Source organism: Anser brachyrhynchus (genome assembly GCF_964034855.1).
Source record: "Anser brachyrhynchus genome assembly, chromosome: 4".
Lineage (NCBI taxonomy): Eukaryota > Metazoa > Chordata > Aves > Anseriformes > Anatidae > Anser > Anser brachyrhynchus.
In genome coordinates, this window is record NC_137698.1 from 16,994,635 (window position 1) to 17,015,672 (window position 21,038).

The following is a 21,038-nucleotide window of genomic DNA, read 5'->3' on the forward strand; positions in this document are numbered from 1 at the left end:
GCTAACCTAAGGGACCTGTGAGCAAAATGACATGCCTGCTTTTGGGGAGGGGCTGCACATCAGGGAGCACTTAGAGGGGTCCTTACTGAAACAATTTGCTTGCAGAGCTCTCCTCTGCTTCTGCTTTGTGTTTGCTTTTCCCCTAGCGCAAACAAATTCAGACTACAAAGGGATGAGAAGTGAAACGCAGTGGCTTTTTTGTAGCACTGGGCAGACATATCCAGTCTGTAAAGATAAGGCCAATTTCTCCTCAGTCTTTATCCCTGAGTATTTTTTAGTCTAAAGAAAAAACAAATGAGGTAGAAAAAAATGGGTGTACCAAGCTTTTAAGAATTCTCGTGATCTCTGTTTATACCATGGCTTGGAATTGACAGGACTGGCAGCTTATAAAGGAGGATCTATTTACCAGCTACACAGAAATTCTCCTTCGCTGTATAAAGCTACGACTACCTCCCAGCCTGCATCCAGCTCTAATTGCATGTTTTCAAATTAACATTTGCAAATTAGCATTGCTTTTCTTCACAATGCCACTGAAGCAGCCCTTGAAGGCTGTCTGTTCAGGGCGTGATGCTGACAGCACGCGCTCCCGCTCTGATTCCCAGGACCGAAACCAGCCCGAAGTGACAGATAAGTATTTCCACGATGTGCCTTTTGACGCGCACTTCGCTTCTGAGCTGCCCGAGTTTCAGTCAGTGAGCAGCATGCCCGGAGTCGACGGATTTACTCTGAAAGTGGATGCTCTCTACAAGGTATGTACCGAGTGGTGGTGGTACACCAAAATTAACTTCTCTCTCCAGGACTTTCCAAATGCTTTGGGAATTACAAGCCCAGGGCCTGACACTGCCTAGAAGAACCAAATTCATGCTAGGGTGAGTCTGGCAGCCTTCTGCAACACAGTGCACTGGCTCTCCTCTCACACTCACCCGCAACAAGGTCTCCCTGAAGCGAGGCAGACTCACGTACTTGCTGTGATCTGCATTTGCAGATCATGTTGTAATAGGCCTTTCCTTGATTTGCCTCAGTCAAAATGTGAGGTGAGAAAGCAGAGTTCCTTCCAGCTGCGAGGCACATAAGCTGTGCTGTCTGTGGCTCTGGGGATAAGCAGAGCTCAGAGCTTGCAGTTCCCCTTCCCACTCGCAAGGGCAGGTGACCTCTGGCGCGGTTCCGGTCTGTGCGCGGAGGCTGGCTCTAGCACGAGCCTCGGAGGAGCCAGGCTGATCAGGGCAGAAACCTATGGGACACAAAGGAAGCTCTCCACAGAGAGCAGAATTCTAGATTCTGAGGCTTTTTGGTCCCTCCCCAGAGAGGCCCTCTTTTTAACCTGGTGACCGCTGTTGGCTTAAGTGACTTTGTGGCATTCCTAGGATCACACCATAAGTTAACAGTGAAGCCAGTTCAGAAGCAAACTCCCACACAGAAAATGGAGACGAGGAGTTTGTTCTGGTGGTTAGGGCTTTTTTCAAAGGACTCAGGAAAAAAGCTCATAAAAGGCAGGTTAGAAATGTTCCTGAATTAATTGTTGTAGTTGCCAAAAGCAGGCAAGAAGACTGAACGCCTCACCTGGCGATAAATATCATTGCTGGTGCTTATAAAAGCACACTGAGCTTTTTTGCTGGTATTTGCATGAATCAAAAAAATGGGGAAAAAATGCATCAAGTTCTGTGTTTACCAAACAAGATTGCTTCATCTAAAGCCTGTAGTGAAGGCTTCCTGTGTGCGTCTCCCCTTTCTCACAGGTGGAAGCTGGGCATCAGTGGTACCTTCAGGTCATCTACATCATCGGCCCGGAGAGCATCGCAGGGCCTCGCGTTCAGCGCTCCCTGGCTCACCGCGTGAAACGCAGCCGCAGGGACGTGGTGGACGGCGATGGGAGGCTGGTGCTGGACGACTCCTTGATCTACGACAACGAGGGCGACCAGGTGAAGAACGGCACCAACATGAAGTCACTGATCCTGGAGATGGAGGAGGCCGTGGTCGCAGCCTCCTTATCGCAGACGGGCGCGTCCCTTGGGAGCGCGTTCGCTGCCGTCATGCTGCTGGTGCTGGTGCTTCTGGGAGTCTGCCTCGTCACCAGGAGGTGTCGGAAGCTGCAGAGGAAGCGGGAGGCTGCCCGAGCTGCCCCGGAGGAGCATCCCCTGAACACCAAGGTGGAGCTGCCCAAGGGCACGGAGAAGGCAGTGAACAGCCAGTACTGCACCGTGAGGAACATCAACATATTGAGGGAAACGGGGGGCGTCTCCAGCCTGAAAGGTAGGAAGGTGAAGCAGGTGAACTTAGAAGTCAAAGTCCACAACAACTTGCACGACGGAACAGAAGTTTAATGGAGCACATACTTTTGTTTTCTAAAAGCTTTTTATAACTTGTAAAAAAGAAAAACACAAAAATGAAAAACAAAAGGTAAGTAAAACTATGCTGATATTTTTATACTCTCGTGAGAAAAGGAGTGGCTCTGGCTTTGTGTGATGAGCAGCAGTCCAGGCTCCCCCTCCTCTGCCTGCGACCGAGCTCCCTCATCGCACACAGCTCGTTTGTGCTGATATCTGAGCAGGGGGAAATGCTGCCGGGGCAGAAATCCCCCAGGGAAGGAGGCCCGTATCTGCAGCGGGGCCTCGTTCAGCCCTCACGAGGAAGAGACCGTGGTTCCACGCGGGACCTGGCGGCGCTTTCAGCTATCACTGGGAAACTTGATGCATTTGTGGCACTGTATTGCTGAGCCTTGAGCACCCCATTGTGTGCCTGCAGCACGTGGGAGCAGTTCCCACCTTCCTCGGGGCAAAAACAAGAAAAGCAACTTATCCTTGTGTAATAGCAGAGGCAGGGTGACTCGCTTTGCTTCTTAAAATGAGGCAAAACTAGACAGAAAACCCACTTGCAAACATGGTGCTCAGTATTTTGGGATTTTGGGTTTCATTTTGCCTGAGCCTCAGGCACTGGCAGCTCGGCTGCAGCCCTGTGGGGGTTTTGCTGCAGTGGTGCTCGTGGCGGGGGGGTGTGGGGGGTGGCAGGGACATGAATTGTCACATGGGGCGCTAATTGTCACATCTCACCGCACTGCAGAGTAAAGTTTGAGTATGAACCTATCAGAGCGTGATGGGGGTGTCCTTTCCCTGCGCCTCCCTGCCTTCAGCCTCCACTTCTCCCTGCTGCAGCACACGGGGGAGGCCCCTGGCCCCCTGCCCACAGCATCCAACGGGGCCGTGGCAGCAGAGTGGTCAGTGGGGAGCTCCTCAGGGGGTGGTGGGGCTGCGAGCGGTACCTGGGGGTGTCCTTGGCCCCTTTCCTGCCCCAAGCCCTGCTGCTGCTCCCCAGCCGTGCAGGTGCCCCCATCCCATCCTGCGGCCGTGGCCCAGAGCTGGGACACGCCGGGCTCCAGTGACAAGGCCACCACATGTCCCTGCCCAGGGAGCAGCCGTGAAGGTGACTTCAGGCAAACAACCTGGCAAAGGCAGCCGTCTCCTTGGCCAGGCGCCTCCAAGCTCTGTGGACATCCAAGATGTGCCAGAAGAGCTCAGCAGGAGCCCTGATGATGAACAGAGCCAGGAACTGCTGCTGTGCACCCGGTTACTTAGCTACACCAAAGAGGTACAACTAAGTAACACGATCGACGTGAAGGGAGCATCTCTGCAAGAGTTTCTCTGCAAAAGCTTCCCTGCAAAAACTTGGCGTGAGCTCTCCCAGACCAACCAGACCCTGGCAGGGACACCTGGCTGGCTCAGTGGTGCGCATCGTCTCTGAAGCGAGACTTGTTTACACCATCGATTCATTCCAGTCCTGGGAGCGGTTGCGCATTCACACTCTAACTTCCCCCCCCAGTAATCTGTGGGGTTCAAACCCTGGATTTTGAGTTGGTTTTCTGTCCTAACAAACTGTTCCCCACGTACTTCTCCATGCCTCTTTTCCTGTGCTGCTTATGCTGCAACCTTGGAGGAGAATGGCATGCAGCACCAGTGACATGAATGCACCCAGCAGTTTCAGTGGCAAGGTAAGGTGTCCTGCTTTCCTAGTGCTCTCTTGTCTCTGATCGGTGTGTAGTATTGTTTTGGAACGTTACCACAAATCACAGACCTCAGTGAAAATCCATACTGGAAACCACCACTTACACCTAACCCAAGTTAATCATGCAGGTGATTGGAGTTCTCCTTTCAAGCTCTAAAATTGTTGGTTGTATTTTGCAGCTGTACTCTGAGGGCCCCATCAGAATTACCTGGGGTTCCCATACTGGAAGAGTCCTCTCTACCTCCTAAAACAATTCTGTTCAAGAAGTGATAGCTGAAACTGAAGGATAACTGCTCCTGCTTTACCAAACAGTAAAGTAACTATACCTGTAAAAAGACAGAGTTAAAGAATGATTTTTTCCCCCCCTAAAGATTGGGTTTTCCATATTGTTGTGCACACTTGATGTTCACTCTGAATGCAGTTACACTGGCAGCACTAACAGCAGTGCCACATGGACTAGTGTGGGTAGAACAACCAGAAAACTTGCTCCAAAATACTATAGCAGGCATGCAGCAACTTCGTTTGCAGCAAAGTAAGTGTACCCGATTCCTGGCATCGAGAGTGACTAGACTCGGCACAGCAATTGTTAGCTAGCAGCACTGACAAGTACCCTGTGAAATATTTTCAGCCCTTTAAAACTGACAGTCATACATAGTCAGGGAAAATAACGGGTCCAGTGAGACAAATGGCTCTAGCTGCTGACCTTCTTCCCCAGGGGTGCTCTTACTGGGAGCAGGCTTTTCTCCATAAAGCCCCAGACCCCTGCACAAGGGTTAAGTGGCTGCCACACGTAGACATACACCTCTACCAGCAGCTACACAGACGCTCCCCCTGCCCAGCCATCCCTGCTGGGGGTGGTGTGGGCGTCCCCCACCCCCCTTTTGAACCACAGAGCTGTTGGTGTCAGACATCCACTGTCAGGCTCTGTACCCCAGCGTCCCAGTGCTGACCAGTACAAACTGGTCAGGATGGCTGCATCGCCCTCCCTGGGACCAACTGGGGCAGGCACCACCAGCAGCCCCACGCAGCCCGTGCCCTGTCCCCACCTCAGGCAGCGGGATCAGCGTTCCCCTGCACACACACACACACACACACACACACAAGACCTGTTGCTAACAGCGCTGGCAGCTCCACCTCAGCTCCCAGCTGAGCAGGGGGGAACAGCCCAGCCTGGGTCACAGCCAGCCCCCCGCCCTCCTCACCCAGGATCCCCCACTTACAGCAGGGAAAGCTCCGCAGCAGCCACCAGTGCAGCGCTGCGAGGAGAACGGCTGCAGCCTCAGCGCGGCAGAGAGGGAACAGACCCGGCAGTGCCTGGCAGATGCAGGGAGGAGGCAGGGAGAGAAGGAGGGACTGGAGAGAACAGCCCAAAGCCAGGCTGCTGAGCCCTGGGGCCAGGGGGCTGTCATCTGCAGCCATCGCTACCCTGGGGCAGAGGGGGTGCCTGCTTGGCACGTGCTTCTTTACAGAGCCTCCTCCTCCTGTTCTTTTTAGGCATCATTTCCCCTTGGAAAGCTCTTTAGCAGAGCTGGGGCTAACAATTGTCTCCCCAGGTGCCAGACCTAACTCTACCACCCCAGCCATCACACCTGAGGGGGCAGCAGCAATCCAGAGCCATCCCCAATGCACTGAGCACTCCTCAGCACAGCACCACACAGGCCCCTGTTCTACGTGCTGAGCTCCAGCATCTAGATCAACCCCCCCAAGAGATAAGTAAGTAGAGAGAAAGGAAATGAGTATTCAGTGACATACTAATACAAACTTAGCTAATGCAGACAGAACCAACCAAAACTGGTTTGCGAAAAGACAAAAATAAAGCAAGGTTAGATCTAAAGACAAAAGAAAAGCAGTGCTTCCACCACCAGGGGTAGCCCCAGAGCACCCACGCAAGGACTCAAGTCAGCCCAACAACATTGCTCAAACCAAGGCAGAAAAGAAGAGCAGCACCACAACATCCCTGCTGACAATGCAGAAGAGCACTCACAGCACACTCCCTACCGCAGTGAGAAGCCAGACCCCCCAACCAGGGCTTAAATACAGCGCCGGGACCAATGGGGAGGTGTGTGGGCAGCGGGGGCCCCAGGTGAGGCCGTCAGGGCGAAGCCTGGACCAGCAGCCACAACCCAGCAGCTCTGACATCTCCCTGGTGGCTTCCTGGCAGAGCACAGGTGACACGAGCTGGCAGCATGCTTGGGACCGAAGGATGAGGCGGCAACATCATCCCCGTTTAGGGTGGGTCAAAGCATCCTCTGTGCAGCGAGGCACAGTGAGGGCGAGCAGCGAGAAACGCGTGTGGTAAATGTGCTGCTGACACCCTTCACACGGTGGTCTTTGTGATACATGCCGTAAGATCTCTGTGGTGAGGTCAGGCCTCTTTTCTTTCCTGGCGGTAGGAAAGCAATTGTTGGGCACAGACTACGGACCGAATGTTCGCCACCTAACTTGTCTGCATTCCCTCTAGGAATTGAAATGAGAAGGGACCATTTCAAGCAGTAAGAGTGGGGACAGCCGGTCAAGGAAGACCCCTTTTCAGCTTTTCCAGATCCCAGGCCCACCCCAAGCTCCAGGCTGACACGATTTGCAGCCAGCGACATAGTTGGCTGCAGCAGAAGTGAGGCGGTCTCCAAGAAGTTTGCCTGGCTATGGGAGCATCGGTCTCACACTCAGGCGTTTATGTTTTATTATATGCCTCAGGATAGATACATTGTGAGGTTTGTGACTGTTGAGGAGTCCCATCTGCCCTGAGGAAGAAAATAATTCCCCTGAAATTTGAAAGACCTCTTTCAAAAGAAGCCTGTTCCACCACGGTTACACCCGGAAGACATAGAAGCATCCCTCAAAATATATCCAGCTCAGACTATTTTTTTTTTCCCAATATCAGTGTGTGCACACACACTTCAGCTGGAGTGCTTTCTGTCTGCCACCAGACCCATTAGAGGGGGTTGCGTGTCCCCTCCAGCACAGTGTCCCAGGCACATGTGCAATCAGTGCGTGTTGTGTGAGGGATGGCTGAGAGGACGGGATGTCACTGGCAGATGAAATCATAAAAATGGTTTCCAACTTGATACTGAGCGTGAGGCCACGATTTAAGTTGTAGCAGCGATTTGTGACTGCTCAGTCTGGGAGCGCATCAGGAAGAAATGTCAGGGAGTAAGGAAGCTCAGGGATTACGAACCCACTGAAAGCAGGAGTGATTATTAACTCAGCAGGATCTTAGGCCAGCACGACAGGAAGTATTTCTGATGGAGGTTGTGGCTTTGAGAGTTCCCTAGGATATTAGAAAGACTCGAGGTGGGATAGTGTGTATTACTCAAAACCCACACATCCAGGAAAGGTGAATTTAAAATCAAACAAACTCACAGAGGTACTGCTGAAGGACTGAATGAGGACACTCTGTAGGAGAGAAACTGCAAAGAGCTCCCTGTTGTGCAGACTGTACGGCACGTGCCAAGGCACAATCCCAGTTTTCTGTGTTCTTCAGTCTCAGAAGGAAATAGTGGGAAACACAGTGAAGCTATTTACCTACAAGACAATATTGAAAAAGTACATGTTGGGTATAAGCTGGTGATGGGCAAATTTAGTAGGAAGTTAGAAGTCTTTTCCATGGGAACAACAGAAGCCAAAAGTGTCCCAAAGTGAGACTCTTGGGAAGACATCATGGCACGGGGATATTCGGTGGGTGTCAGCAAACAGACTCTGACCCGTGCAGGTGAGAAAAGAGTGCATAGTGGAAAGGTTTGCGTGAGTGACATTTCAAAACCTGGAATGACCAGCTCTCAAACTCTGTATGGCCTCACTGCCCTTTCTCTCCAGCTTTTATTGGATGAGACTTTGCAAGGAAACTATAAGGGGGGGGAATGTGTTACATGTAGAAAAGTGAGTCCAGAAGTTCAGGCAGGCTCAGGAGTGCGTGTACATGTGTTTAGGATGCCAGATGTGGGGCTATTTCAGAACAGCTGAGTTTGATCTGAGAGCCTTTAGACCTTCAGCCTTTTACTTCATTACCCTGTTGTGACATTACGCTGGACAGCCTTGAAAAAGGGATTTCAGCTACAGGGAGACTGTCTCAGAGGCGTGGAAGTCCTGGATGCTTCTAAGCATGTGTCAAAATGGAGCATATGAAAAAAGCAGCCAGGCTGTCAGGCTGTCAGGTCCGCACAGACAACGAAGGACTGCTGCTGCTGGAAGTGCAGCTGGAGCGGCTCTTAGGTGTTCATTCGTTCCCGCCTTCGTGTCTTGCAACGAAAGATGCTTTGTTTGCTCACCAAGGCTTAGAGGGGAACGACCACATTGAGTTTCTACACTTAACCCCACTTCAGGCAGCCCAACACTAGTCTGAAGGTTGTACCACCTTTGTCTTGTTTGCAGAATGGACACATCCTTCACTGAGGGCTGTGTCTTGTTCTCCCTTAGTCAGTACAAAACTTGACAAAAGAAGTTCCAGGCCAGAAATGGGCAGCACCTGGACACCCTCCGAGGGGTGGGGACACCCCCGTGGGTTCCACCTGTGCTCTGTCAGTGAGTGCTCAGCAATCACTGCCTAGCAGCCTCAGGTGGTGGCAGTTAATGTGCGACCTGATTTATGTCTGTCATTTATGTCTGTGATTTATTGCTGTCATAACCCGGGTATTAATATTGAATGTCTTAGTTGTGCACCGTACGGATACTGACAAATAAGTTTGTGTTTATCGATCAGCTCACCCTGTGCAGCTGCAGCTCGCTGTGCCTCTGGTTCCTGGACAACTCCAGCCCTGGACGTCTCCAACCCCAGGAGTCTCCTGGATGCCTCCAGGTAATTACAGCTGGTGCTTGTTACAACAGCCTGGGATTTAGGCCAGTTTGTTAATCAATCAGTAATGTGAATATGAGAATGTAATGTCACGGGGGTACATTGCCTAGGTATTGACTAATTGGTTTGCATTGTATTTATTGGTTAATTATCCCTGGACATCTGTGTCTCCCTGTGTCTCCCCCTTGTGGATGGCTCCAGCTGGATTTCTGCTCCAGGTAAATAAACACAGCTTGTGCTTGTTAACCCAATCTGGGCTTTAGACGAGGTCATATATCAATCACTTTTGTAACTTGAATATTAATATTGAATGGCGCAGTTGTGCGTTGTGCAGACATGGATCAACCTAGTTTGTATTGATCTGTTAGTCCTGGACACGGCTATAGTTGGTGGACATGTCCAGCCCTTGACGTGTTCAGCTTGTGCTTGTTGCTACAATGTGGGCTTTAGACAAGGTCGTAAATCAATTGCTGTCACAGCTTTAACACTGCACATGTTGTGTTTACATGGTGTAAAGTATAGGCTGGTTGGTTTGTAATTTTTCGTTAATGAGCTCTTTGTGTCTACAGTTCATGGATGGCTCCAGCCCTGGTTGTCTCCTGGATGTTTCCAGCTTATTCCAGTTTCCAGCTCGATGTCTCCTGGCTGTCTCCAGCTTGTTCCAGTTTCCAACCCTTGATGTCTCCTGGATCTTTCCAGCCCTTCAAGTCTCCTGGCTATCTCCAGCTTGTTTCTGGCTCAAGCTCTTTAGATCTTGTGCTTGTATAAAAAAAAATAAAGTGCTCTTTTGACAAGGCTATAAATCAATCACTGTCATAATTTGAATACTAATATGAACTGTCGCAATTGTCCAAATATTGCACAAGTAAGGGGGTAATCATTCTGCACTGGGTACAATGAATGAGCAGTGGAAGGGGAAAAGCACCATTTCGCCCAGGGACGATCTCGAACACTTTGTTCGGCCTGGTGCATGCCGGCGTCCCAGACTTCGGGGACCGCCACGACCAGACACCCAGCCGACCCCGCTCCCACCGCCCCTCCAACCCCCCCTCACAGCCCCCCCAGCCCCTGGGGTGCAAGGTTTACCCCACAAACAGCTGACACGGTCTCCGTTCCTGAGCCCAACCACACAGAAACTGGTCCGTGCTGCACACCCCAAACCGAGTGACCCGCTCTCTGACTCTGAGCCCCAAAACCGGCCCACAGAGGCCGTTCTGAGCCCCCCAGTCGTGGCGCTGGGTCGGTGCGTTGGGGAGCACGGAGGAGCCCGGCGGGCCTGTGACAACGGCTGGCACAGACACCCAGCGCCGCGCTGCCGAGCCCCCGACCAGCCCAATGGGCCCCGTCCCAGCCCCACACGCGGGGCTCCGGCTCCGTGCCCGAGGCTCGGGATCGCCCAGCCCAGGGCCCGGGCCCAAACCCGGCCGAAGGAGCCCGGGGCCGCCGCTCCCCGCGGCCGCCACCGCTTGGGGCCGGAAGCGGCAGCGAGGCGGCGACGGCGGCCGCGAGCGGACAGAAGGCGCCGAGGCTCCCGCGTGCCTCCGTGCGGAGGTTGGGTTTGTTCTCCTTGCTTCGTGCTGCCCTGGCTTGTTCCTAGCGGGCAATAAATTGCGTTAATCTCTGTGCTGAGTCCGTGACAATAGCTGCTGGGCGATCTCCCTGCCCGCACCCCAGCCCCCGAGCCCTTCCCATCGCATTTTCTCCCCTTTCCCCTCGAGGAGGGGCCGTGGCGGGGCAGGGCCGCCCCCCGGTAACAGCCCCGCGGCTCCCATCCCGGCTGGAGGCGGCAGGCACACCTTGCCCCGCGTGAGGGCTCGGCCCCCACGCGGCGCCATGAGGCGAGCCCCTCACCTGCTGCACGGCCCCAGGGGCCGCCTGCCGCCGCCCGCCACGGCCCCGGCCCCGGCCGCCGGGAGGAGCCGAGCGGGGCCCGCCCAGCCCCAGCCCCAGCCCCAGCCCCAGCCCGGCCCCCGCCCAGCGCCTGCGCAGGCGGTGCCGACATGGCGGAGAAGGCGCAGAAGAGGTGAGGGCCGCCCGCTGCCCGCCGGCGGCTGCCCCGGCACGGGACGGGGCCGCCGCGCGTCCCCTCGCCTCCCCTCAGGGCGAGAGCCCGCGCGCCCCAACGGCCCCGCCCCGCCCCGCGCGCCTCAGCCGTCACCCCCGCGCCTCGGTGCCCCCGCGTGTCCCGGCGGCCCCCCCACGGCTCCCAGCGGTCACCGCATGTCCCCCAGCAGCCCCCCATCTCCCAACAATCACCACATGTCCCCCAATGCCCCCCCCGTGCGTCCCAAAGCCCCCCCCAACTCCCAACGGCCCCCCCATGTCTCTCAACGGTCCCCCCATGTCCCCCAGTGGCCCGCCACATTTCCTGATGATCCCCCCATCTCCCAACGGCCCCCCCATGTCCCACTGAACCCCCCCATCTCCCAATGGTCTCCCCATGTCCCCCAACAGTTCCCCCATGACCCCCAGCGGTCCCCCCATCTCCCAATGGTCTCCCCATGTCCCCCAACAGTCTCCCCTGCATGCCCCATTCCCCCCCCCGCGCCCCATGGGCTCCCCTCACCGCCACCACCCCACACTGTCCCCGACGGTGCCACCCCCGCGTGCCGCAGGCACCCCCTGAGCCCCACGTCCCCCTCACAGCGTGAAGATCGCGCCGGGGGCCGTGGTGTGCGTGGAGAGCGAGATCCGCGGGGACGTCACCATCGGTAAGGACAGGACGTGGCCGGCAGCCCCCAGCACCTCCCCGCCGCAGGGCGCCGGTGACACGGGGTGGTTCCTGCAGGGCCCAGGACGGTGATCCACCCCAAGGCCAGGATCATCGCGGAAGCGGGACCGATTGTGATCGGGGAAGGCAACCTGATAGAGGAGCAGGCGCTCATCATCAATGGGTCAGTGACAAGCCGGCCAGCGTGCGCGGGGCTCCCCGTGGGTCGCTCCTGGTCTGGTCCAGGGGAGCCAATGCCATTGGCCTTTGCTGTGAGCTTCAGAACCGGGCCAGAGGAGGAGGGCGTTTGTCACCTCCTGGTGCCAGGTCCTTCTGAGCCCGGTGGGAAAACGAGGCCCTTGGCAAGAGCACGGTGTCTGAGAGCCCCGCCAGTCCATCTGGGGTTGGGTGGGACAGGCCCGACTTCAGCCTCTGGCTAAACTGAGCTGCCTAATAGTTAAAATCTGTTCACGTTACCTTGCAGGTACCCAGAAAATATTACACCAGAAACCGAACAGATGGAGCCCAAGCCCATGGTCATCGGCACCAACAACGTTTTCGAAGTCGGGTGCTGTATCCTTGCTCCACAGCAGAGCGGCCTGTGACGCACCATGCTCCCAAGGGTTCAACAGCCCAGCGCTGTGCGAGGGGCAGGGACGTGCTCTGAAAGTGGTGTTGAGGCTTGCCTAGTGAAATCAAAGCAAAATGTTTTACATTTTCCTTTAACGCTAACCCGTAGATTCGCAGGCAATGAAAGTGGGAGATAACAATGTCATCGAGTCAAAAGGTGAGTTTAGGCTCACTGTCCTCGCCCCAGCCAAGGTGAGTTTAGGCTCACCGTCCTCGCCCTGCTCAGATTTTTGCTCCTGTCGGTGCTGGGAGCAGGAGGGGATCAATCACCTGGCAGTAGATGTGCCCAAGCTGCAGCTGATTGCATTGCATAAGTTATTTTCGCACTGGTGAGCGCCTGCAGAAGCCACCTGGGCTGGAGCTGGGTCTGGCTTGCGGCGCTGGGCGGTTTGTGTGTGGGCACGGTGGCGCTGCTGCTTGAGGACATGCTCCAGAGCCACCTCAGCTGCGCTCTGCACCCAGAAGCCCAAGTCAGAGTTAGAAAGGCTGATGGAAGCAGGGCAGAGACATGGGGTTGAGAAGTGCCGTGTGGCTCCGAGTGGGGCTGCCCATGCTCGGCCCTTGCAGAGACTCCTCTCTCTCTCTCTCTCTCTCTCTCTCTCTCTCTCGCAGCATTTGTCGGCAGGAACGTGATTCTGACGAGCGGCTGCATCATCGGGGCCTGCTGCAACGTCAACACCTACGAGGTGATCCCCGAGAACACCGTCATCTACGGGGCCGACTGCCTTCGCCGCGTGCAGACCGAGCGGCCGCAGGTGGGTGCCGCGTGGGGAGCCAGGCCAAGTGCCACCTCCCGTCCCCCGCAGCTCCCCTCGTGGCAGCAGCGAGGCTGAGCCTTAATTCGCAGCCCACTTCTTTCCAGCCCCAAACGCTGCAGCTGGATTTCCTGATGAAGATCTTGCCCAATTACCATCATCTGAAGAAGACCGTGAAGACTGCGTCCACGCCTGTCAAGAGCTGAGAGCCTCCCGTGGTATGTCGCTAACCGGGGATTTCGTCCTGTCCTTTTGAGCACTGTGCAGCCGCAGGAAGCCGCTGGTCTCTGCGTCCTTTATTCCCTTCTGGAAAACAGAAATGTTTTTTGTCAATTATTTGTGTCCTTTATTTATAGCCTGCTAAGCATCTCAGCCCCGCTCTGGATCTGTTGTCTGTCCCGCGCGCTAACTCGAGTATCACACGTGCTGTTTGGGGAATAAACTAGAACCGGCTCACCTTGCAGGGTGGTTTGTGATCCTTCCTGGCCGGGGGGCTGCTAATAAAAGTCCTGCGGGGTTGTGTCAAAGATGCCAGGAAGACAACCGAGCCCCGCAGCTGGGTGAGGACTGAGGCAGCCGGCAGAGGGAGGCTGGGCCTCACCGTGCCGTGAGCGGGATCCAACGGGGGGGCTGCAGGCAGGGCGGGGGGACAGGAACGGGGCCATCAGCGTCGTGGGGCCCTGCTGCCGGTGGGACCGGGCCTGGTGACCACAGAACCTGGCGGTGGGTCCCCATGGGGATGTCACCTTCTGCCTGCCGTGGGCAGCCCTGGCAGTGCCACATCCCCACACGTGTGTCCCTGCGACACCCTTCCCTCATCCCACCTTCTCCGCCCTGTGTCCTACGTCTCCAACACCGGAGATCCCCAACCTTGTGTCCCACATCCCCGCCCCCGTGTCCCACAGCCCATGTCCCCAGACTCACGCCCTACACCCCCAGCCCCGTGTCCCCAGCCCCGTGTCCCCAGCCTTGTGTCCCGAGTCCCCAGCTCCGCATCCCACATTCCCAACCCCACCTCCCCAGCCCCGCTCCCCCAGCCTGGTGCCCCACCCCCTCCGCGCGATCCCCAGCCGCCCGTCCTCCCGCCCCGCTCCCTCCCCGTCCCCTCCCCGGTCCCTCCCCGGTCCCTCCCCGGTCCCTCCCCGCCGCCCGCTGCCCGCCGGCCGCTCGCAGCGCGGAGGTGCCGCGGGCGGGTGCCGGAGCGGCGGCGGCAGCACCATGAGCGGCGGCCCCGGCGAGCGGGAGGGCGGCCCCGGCGAGCCCGGCCTGCCCGAGGAGGAGGTAGCGGCACCGGGGGGGCTGGGGGCCGGCAGCCCGGGGCCGCGCCCCAAGGGGGGGTCGGGGGCTGGGAGGGGAGGGGAGGGCGCTGGGGGTCCCCTGGGGGTCCCGCGGGGGGGTCCCGTGGGGGGTCCCGTGTGGGCCGTGACCTTGAGCGGGGAGAGGGGGGCAGAAGGAAAAGGAGCGGGCGGCACATCCCAGCCGTCACCCGCTGCGGGGTGTCGGGTCAGGGCGCGGGCACCCCACAGCCCGGCGAGCCACGAGCAGGGGTGACGTGGGATGCTGGGACACCGGGACGCTGGGACGCTTGGACATCGGGACACCGGGGTGCTGGGACGCAGCACCCCACGGGGTGCCCCGAGCATCCTCGGGGCAGAGCGGCACGCGCGGGCACGGACGGAGGCCTTATTTGGTAGCACGGCGCCTCCGCGCACCCCGCTCGCGGCCCTCGTCCCCGGCCCTCGCCAGCTCGACCCCGGCTGGGGACAGCCAGGGTGGGAAGTGGGGACACGGAGGGCGGCCACGGTGGGACCCTTCCCAGCGCCAACTCCTCGCCCATCGCTGCCCCACCGCCGGCACTCGCGGGGCACCGAACCAGTGTGGGGACAGCAGCCGGGCACGTGGGCGAGCCGTGGGTCAGCCCCACGGGCGAGGGTCTGGCGTGGCGGAGGTCCCCCCGCGGCGGCGGGCAGCCAAGCAGCTAATCCGCTGGTAGAAAATTAAAGTGAGCCGGGCTGCGAGGCGGCCGGGGTTGAAGTAGGTGATTAAATGCCTGGTGAATGAGTCACCCGGCTCCTCCTGCCTCTCCCCGCCGTTCCCCTTCCTGTTAAAGTTTACCGGAGGAGGTTTGCGCAGGGGCAGGGGACCGTGACCGCTCCGGACATCGCGCAGGGCACCCGGTGCCCTCGGGGGCGGACGAGGATGGCGAGTGCTGCTCTCGCTGTTGCCGTCCTTTGGGAGGTGAGCGCTGGCTGTGCACGTTGCCCGTCCGCCTCCAGGTAGCTGCTTGCTTGACGAAATCCACCCCAGGCACCCCAGGCGTGCACGCGGTGCCCATCAGGTCCCCCCTGGTGCCCCTCAAAGGCTTGGCCGGGGTGTTGGGAGAAGCAGGGGGTGACGGTGGGACACAGAGGCGGGGAGAGATGTGCGGGAGCTGGGGTTGGAGATGACTTCCCAGGGCAAGGAGCAGCGACCAGGAGAAAACCTTCTGTGGGACACCAACGGCCCAGAGGGGACGAAGCGGGAGCATGGTGGTGGCCCCGGTCCGTCCAGGGGCCGTGGGGTGCAGCAGGAGGAGCAGAAGGGGCTTCAGGTGGTCCCGCAGCCCCTGTCCCTGTGGGGAGAGGTGGGGGACATCTGCCACCACGTGCCCGCGCAGTGGGGTGCCGGCGTCGCTGTTCCCGACCCGTATTACAGCTGGTGGAGATGCAGAAACGCTGCACCACGGAGATGCTGAAAAGATGTTGGTGCAGTGGGATCGGGGCAAAAATGCCTCGTCTGTCCTGCGCTGGAGGTGCTTGGGCTGCAAGAGCCTCCCCACAGGCTCAACAGGGACTCCAAGTCCCCGTGGCCACCGATGGGTTTCCTGCGTGAGTCGCCCCGGACCCCTTGGGAAGGGATTTTGCCACCTCCTGGCCCGGCTGCTCTCGAGGCACCCGTGTGGCCCCGGGAGCGCCACCAGCGGAGGATGGAGGCCAAGGCCTCCGGGCTGCCTCCGCCCCGAGGCCCTGCAGCAGCCTCCTGCAGGAGCAGCTCCGGCTCCCTGTGAGGGCAGGGAAGCAGCTCCCCACGCAGCCTCTCGTTCTGCCCCACGGCACTGGGGACGCCGCGTCCTCCCTCCCAGCCTGGCCTCCCCCACAGGCCTCCGACCGTGCCCTCCTTTCAGGGCTGGAAAGCCGAAAAGGCATGTTTTTTTTTTTTTCGTTGGTGTATTTTTTTTTCCTCCCCATAATCCGTGCTTTTCTCCGTCCTCGGCGAGCGCCGCGCTGCAATTCCGTGGCTCGAGACTTGGCCGACCCGCGTTTGAACTTTCAAAGAAAACAAGTCATTACCGCGGAGAAGCCGCGTCTTTGTGAGGCCTAATTTCGGAGGTTTTTTTTTTTTTTTTTTTTCCGGGGCCTTTATCTCTCCTATCTGCTGTGCAGTCTTGGGGCTAAATTATCCGGAAAGTCAGGCTCGGGCGGGTTTGGATTTCAGGAAGGCAGCGAATTGGCGGCAAGTGCTTTCTCTCGAGGCCGTGCACTTCACGCGCGCACAAAATACAGGCGAGGCCTCGGGACTGCTCTGCCGGGAGGAGACGGACGGACAGACGGACACCCCTCCCTCACTGCATGTCCTGGAACAAGGGGACGTCACACTTGATTAAAGCCTTTGACCCTTGTGGCGAGGATTTTTCCCCTTCCCCGCAAACACAGCTCTGGTCACCTGGGGCTCAGCGTGGGCTGGAGGCCTCCGGAGGTCTCCTCTCGGGCAGCCTCCGCAGCCTCCAGGTTGGCTGAGGCTCCGCTCTTGCAGGTGAGGACCCTCTTCGTCAGCGGCCTGCCCCTGGACATCAAGCCCCGGGAGCTCTACCTGCTCTTCAGGCCCTTCAAGGTACCGCGGGACACAGGGCGGCGAGGGGCGGCCGCGGCCCGGTGGGCACGGGAGGCCGGTGCGAGGCCGGTGCGACGGGCGCTTTTCTCTTCTCTCGCAGGGCTACGAGGGCTCGCTCATAAAGCTCACCTCGAAGCAGGTAGGAGGCTGCGGAGCGCGCCCCCACAGCTCGGGGTGGGGTGGGGGAGGATCCCCGTGAAAAAATAGGAGGGCTTTGGGGCACCCCTCACCCCCTCGCCTCCTCTCCCCCCCGCAGCCCGTGGGGTTCGTCAGCTTCGACAGCCGCTCGGAGGCCGAGGCTGCCAAGAACGCGCTGAACGTGAGTGCCGGGGGACGCGTCCCGGGGGGCCGTCTGTGAGGCTGGGGGGCTCCGGGCACTGGGGCGGAGCGGCGGGGTAAGGCCGGCTGCTCCCCGTCCTCGCGCTGGACGCGGCACGTCGCCGGCCGCGCGGGTCCCCCCGGAGCGGAGCGTGGCCGAGCGGGACGCCGACTGCCTAATATGGTGCTGATCCCGAGGACGCCGCAGGAATGCGAGCCGCGGGGCCGCGCGGCGCTCGCTGCCAAGCGGATGAGGTCACGGCAGCCCCGGCGGCCTGCGGGGATGCTGGGAATGGTTTTTTTTTTTTTTTTTCCCCAAAGGGCTCTTTCCGTGGGGACGAGGGGGAGAGGGGGGAGCGTGGGACGCCTGGCCCCGCAGTGAGCAGTTAGTCCCGGTGCCACCGGCACCCATCCCCACGCGGCACTACTAGGGTTTGGGGTCCCACGGCGCTCGCCCGGTGCCCGCCGACCCCTGCTGCCTTCTCCCCTCCCGCAGGGCATCCGATTTGACCCCGAGATCCCCCAGACGCTGCGGCTGGAGTTCGCCAAGGCCAACACCAAGATGGCCAAGAGCAAGCTGGTGGGCACCCCCAACCCCAGCACACCCCTCCCCAACGCCGTACCTCAGTTCATCGCCAGAGAGCCCTGTAAGCGCGCGACGGCTCGGGGCAGCGCCGGCCCCACCGCTTGCGCCCGCTCCCCGCCTCCCTGTTGCTTTTGGGGGAGAACGAGGGATTAACTCTCCTTCTTCTTCTCTTGCAGACGAGCTCACAGTGCCTGCACTTTACCCCAGTAGCCCTGAAGTGTGGGGGCCATACCCCCTGTACCCGGCGGAGTTAGCGCCCGCTCTACCTCCTCCTGCTTTCACCTACCCCGCTTCGCTGCACGCCCAGGTAACGCGGCGTGACCCCGGCACCGCTCACGCTGCCCGGCTGGCGGCACCCCAAACCCGCCCACCGCCGCCCCGCAGCTCCTCGGCACGGGCAGGGCCCCACGGGAGGGCGCGGGGGAGCAGCGCTGGGGGCTCCGAGCGGCTGGGACCAAGCGCCAGCTGCCGGGAGGAAGAGCGGCGGTAAATATTATTGCAGCTACATACTTCCCTTGTCAAGGCAGCGCTGACAGGCAGCACCTGCGCTCCTCGCGAGGAGCCAGCGGCCGCGGTGTCGCTCCCGGCCGCCCCCCGGGCACGGCCACGCTCCCGTTAGGCGCGGTGTTTCCTCCCCACGCGGGCTCGGGGGGGTGCGGGGACGCTCCCAGGAGCGCGGCGCCACGCCACCCACTCACCCCTCGCCCCACGTGCCTTGCAGATGCGCTGGCTCCCTCCCTCCGAGGCTGGTTCTCAGGGCTGGAAGTCCCGTCAGTTCTGCTGAATGCCATGTGAGTGCCACCGCCCCGCGCCCCCCGGTGCCACCTCGCTCCTCTCGGGGCATCCCCAACCCGCGCCGGCAAGACCCAGGGAGCCAAATCCACTCGGCTCGCCCGAAAAGGTGTGCAAACGTGCACGTGCCTGGGAACCCTCCCCGCGGCACCGCTGAGCCCCGCCGTGCCCTCCCGCAGGTCTCAGGTGTGTGATGGCGGCCGACAGTCAGTCTTGTGGGTATGAACGGAGCCTGCCGCCGCGGCTGCTGGGCGCGCGCTCTCCACAAAACCGCAGTGTGCTGGTAAGGGACACGGCGCTCAGCTTGGGGGGGGGGGGGGCCCTTCCCGCGCTTATCGTCTTCATCCGGGGTAGGAGTTTGGACAGCCCAGGAATGCCTCGGCTTTAAATCACCCCCGTAACCTCCCCTCGCTGCCATTGCGGCTTCCTGCCTTGGATCAACACCGGCTGAATTCCTCCTAAGCGCAAAAACTCGACTTAACTCTGCCCTCCCCAGCAGCCGCCTCGCGCCCCCTAGATAGCACCCACGGCCCGGGGGAGAGTCGCTGCTGCCTCTTCGCAGCTTCGCCTCCCGAGCCCGGCTGCTTTTGTAACTTCTCTGCCTCTCTGTTGTTGCAGGCTTGAAAAAAGAAAAAACAAAACAATCCTTGCACAAGTTTGGATTCCTCCAAGACTTTCCCACAGCCTCTATCACACATCTGCTCTCCTAGAAGAAAGCGAAAAGCATACCTAGTAATAATATTTCCCTCTTTTACACTGTTTATTTGTAAGAAGGAGTGTGTTATTTCTGAAAGCATGGTTTGACAGGCAGTGCTGTAGCGTTTGAAAAGTATTTTCAAACAACCATAGGAAAGCAGACTACAAAAAAAAAGGAAAGCGAGAGCGCAAGTATTTTTGTACCAAACCTTCTGAACAGGACAATCTTACACTGGGTTGGACCACGTCTTTTGTGCTCGACTTCCGACTTTTGTGCTCGACTTCCGACTCGCCGTCCTTAGGAGTGTGCCCCCCCGCCGCCAGCTGCACGGCGAAGGCGTGACGTTGTGGTCCGTGCAGACGCCGAGGCGCGTGGCTCGAGGCGGTGGAGCGCGTGCTGCCCTGGCACGGCCCGCCGGGGATCGGTGTGCTCCGGCTGTGTCGGCACGGCCTCCGTGTGCACTGACAGTATTAGGGTTTTCTTCCCAGTCGCACCAAACACCACCAGGCAGGACAATCAGGAACTTCCTTACGGCGTTTTTTTTTTTTTTTTAACCTGAGGGCTATGTTACTAGCTCGCTGTGCAAAGCTCCGGCACGGTACAATGCTCGCATCAGGGACGGGCAGAGAGAGCCCACACGTGTAGCAAGGTGAGAATTTGCCTCCTCCTCCTGCCACGGCTGCTTGAAGTTGTTACAGACAACGTAAACTGCTGTATGAGACACCAAACTCTCCGTTCCCCCAGCTGACTGCATGTGCCTGCCATTGTGCCACGGCGCCGGGCTGCCCCGGGCCTTCAGCATCCGTGTGTCCGTGCAGGAGCAGAGAGAAGAAGGGAGGCAGCGCGCGGGACGGCGAGCCAGCCAGCAAAGAGACTGCTTGGCGTGCTAGTCTCTCCTCCTCCTTGCTCCAGCAGGAATTTGGATAAGAAAGAGCAAAGCAAAACAAAACAAGAACTCCACCAGATTCCGGTTTCTTGCAAAAGGAGGCACAAACCCCGTCTCCTCCGACCGCCTGCTCCCCGAGCGGGATTCCCAGCCTCTCATCCTCCTTCCTCTGGTTTCGTGGGTGGGCTGCAACACCACGGCTGGGAATTCGGCTGCTGGAGCCATCCGGGGTGGGGGCGAGATGGGGGGGAAATGGGAAACTGTGCTGCTGGGGCTGCCTGTGAGCGCTGGGGCTGACAGCAGGGACTCGAGACCCAGGCGGCTCCACGAGGAACGGTGCCCACGGTCCCGGGCGAGGGACTGGTAACTCTTGTACCAAACCGTTTCCTGTACTTTGTTCTGGGGAGAAGAGAGCAAAGGAGCTTCCAACGTTGTCTACTCCGCTTTTGGAAATATGTTTAAAGGTACTTTTCTATTGTAATTTTTTAAAAAATAAAGCCAGTGATTATTATAAGTTACGCGCAGAGCGTGGCGTGCTGTGTACCTGGCGGGGAACGGGGTCAAGGACCCCAACAAGACGCCGGCACGAGGCACCGGCAGCCCGCGGGCGTCCTCGGGGTGCTTACAGCGACGCTCCCGACCGCCGCAGCGATTCTGCAGGGCAGATGCCGGCCGCCTGGCTCGCTTCGACCTCTAGGAAAGCTCCAAACCCCCGGCTGGAAGGAGCAGCAGGCTTTAAGAAATGACTCCAAGTTTACAAAGATGTTATCGGTTAGTTTTTAAACCTCCTCGTCTTGGCACCGAGCGCAGAAGCTAAGCTGCGATTTTCCATGAGCTCAGCCACAGAAGAGGCAAATGTAACCTAGAGACGACGGGCCAGATTATTATTTTTTAACATGCTGGGAGTTTTCTAAAACCAGCCCGTTGGCCCAACCTATAAATTCCTCCTCCTTCCTCTGCTCTGCCCCTGCCCCGATAAACACGACCAGCTTCCCGAGGAGCCCCCGCC

The 21,038-nt window shown here is 58.7% G+C and overlaps 3 protein-coding genes and 1 long non-coding RNA gene across 11 annotated transcripts in view; 3 read left to right on the plus strand and 1 right to left on the minus strand.

Annotated features, from left to right (window-relative positions):
• FRAS1 (Fraser extracellular matrix complex subunit 1) overlaps positions 1 to 4,185 on the plus strand; it is a 161,509-nt gene extending 157,324 nt beyond the window's left edge. The window contains exons 72-73 of the mRNA XM_080590382.1: positions 603 to 749; positions 1,737 to 4,185. Of these exons, the coding sequence (XP_080446508.1) occupies positions 603 to 749; positions 1,737 to 2,321 (732 nt within the window). The 3' untranslated portion in view covers positions 2,322 to 4,185. The remainder of the gene's footprint in view (positions 1 to 602; positions 750 to 1,736) is intronic.
• LOC308194466 lies at positions 311 to 10,750 on the minus strand. 3 transcript variants are annotated; one of them, XR_013950542.1, is made up of 4 exons: positions 10,637 to 10,681; positions 9,872 to 10,378; positions 7,357 to 9,544; positions 311 to 2,243 (listed from the first exon to the last, which is right to left on the minus strand). It is a non-coding gene; the product is annotated as an uncharacterized lncRNA (long non-coding RNA). The 3 variants fall into 3 exon arrangements; XR_013950541.1 differs by lacking the exon at positions 9,872 to 10,378 and having other exon boundaries at positions 10,637 to 10,750; XR_013950543.1 differs by lacking the exon at positions 10,637 to 10,681 and having other exon boundaries at positions 9,872 to 10,630.
• On the plus strand, positions 10,719 to 13,339 carry DCTN6 (dynactin subunit 6). Of its 2 annotated transcripts, XM_080590450.1 has the most exons (8): positions 10,719 to 10,808; positions 11,432 to 11,496; positions 11,574 to 11,679; positions 11,980 to 12,068; positions 12,235 to 12,282; positions 12,738 to 12,880; positions 12,988 to 13,098; positions 13,237 to 13,339. In XM_080590450.1, exons 1-7 carry the CDS (start codon positions 10,786 to 10,788, stop codon positions 13,084 to 13,086), a joined length of 573 nt encoding a protein of 190 aa, XP_080446576.1. In that variant the 5' UTR covers positions 10,719 to 10,785; the 3' UTR covers positions 13,087 to 13,098; positions 13,237 to 13,339. The 2 variants fall into 2 exon arrangements, with proteins under 2 accessions (XP_080446576.1, XP_080446575.1); XM_080590449.1 differs by having other exon boundaries at positions 12,988 to 13,339.
• Positions 13,340 to 13,990: 651 nt separating this feature from the next.
• On the plus strand, positions 13,991 to 20,547 carry RBPMS (RNA binding protein, mRNA processing factor). Of its 5 annotated transcripts, none has more exons than XR_013950534.1 (9): positions 14,003 to 14,161; positions 16,673 to 16,750; positions 16,851 to 16,889; positions 17,007 to 17,069; positions 17,565 to 17,715; positions 17,831 to 17,961; positions 18,376 to 18,445; positions 18,626 to 18,729; positions 19,065 to 20,547. XR_013950534.1 is itself a non-coding variant. In XM_080590447.1 (8 exons), the coding sequence occupies exons 1-7, from the start codon at positions 14,099 to 14,101 to the stop codon at positions 18,436 to 18,438; spliced, it is 588 nt and encodes a 195-aa protein (XP_080446573.1). In that variant the 5' UTR covers positions 14,002 to 14,098; the 3' UTR covers positions 18,439 to 18,445; positions 18,626 to 18,731. The 5 variants fall into 5 exon arrangements, 2 of the variants coding, with proteins under 2 accessions (XP_080446574.1, XP_080446573.1); XR_013950535.1 differs by lacking the exon at positions 14,003 to 14,161 and adding an exon at positions 14,264 to 15,118; XR_013950533.1 differs by lacking the exon at positions 17,831 to 17,961 and having other exon boundaries at positions 13,992 to 14,161.
• Positions 20,548 to 21,038: the final 491 nt, after the last annotated feature.

What these genes read in the sequence shown, in the direction of transcription:
- DCTN6 (XM_080590449.1), top strand. Translation starts at nt 10,786, where the DNA reads ATGGCGGAGAAGGCGCAGAAGAG. An exon ending in CCGCGGGGACGTCACCATCG is followed by an intron (nt 11,497 to 11,573) that starts GTAAGGACAGGA and finishes TGGTTCCTGCAG; the next exon opens with GGCCCAGGACGGTGATCCAC. An exon ending in CAGGCGCTCATCATCAATGG is followed by an intron (nt 11,680 to 11,979) that starts GTCAGTGACAAG and finishes GTTACCTTGCAG; the next exon opens with GTACCCAGAAAATATTACAC.
- RBPMS (XM_080590447.1), top strand. Translation starts at nt 14,099, where the DNA reads ATGAGCGGCGGCCCCGGCGAGCGGGAGGGCGGCCCCGGCGAGCCCGGC. An exon ending in TGCTCTTCAGGCCCTTCAAG is followed by an intron (nt 16,751 to 16,850) that starts GTACCGCGGGAC and finishes CTTCTCTCGCAG; the next exon opens with GGCTACGAGGGCTCGCTCAT. An exon ending in CTGCCAAGAACGCGCTGAAC is followed by an intron (nt 17,070 to 17,564) that starts GTGAGTGCCGGG and finishes CCCCTCCCGCAG; the next exon opens with GGCATCCGATTTGACCCCGA.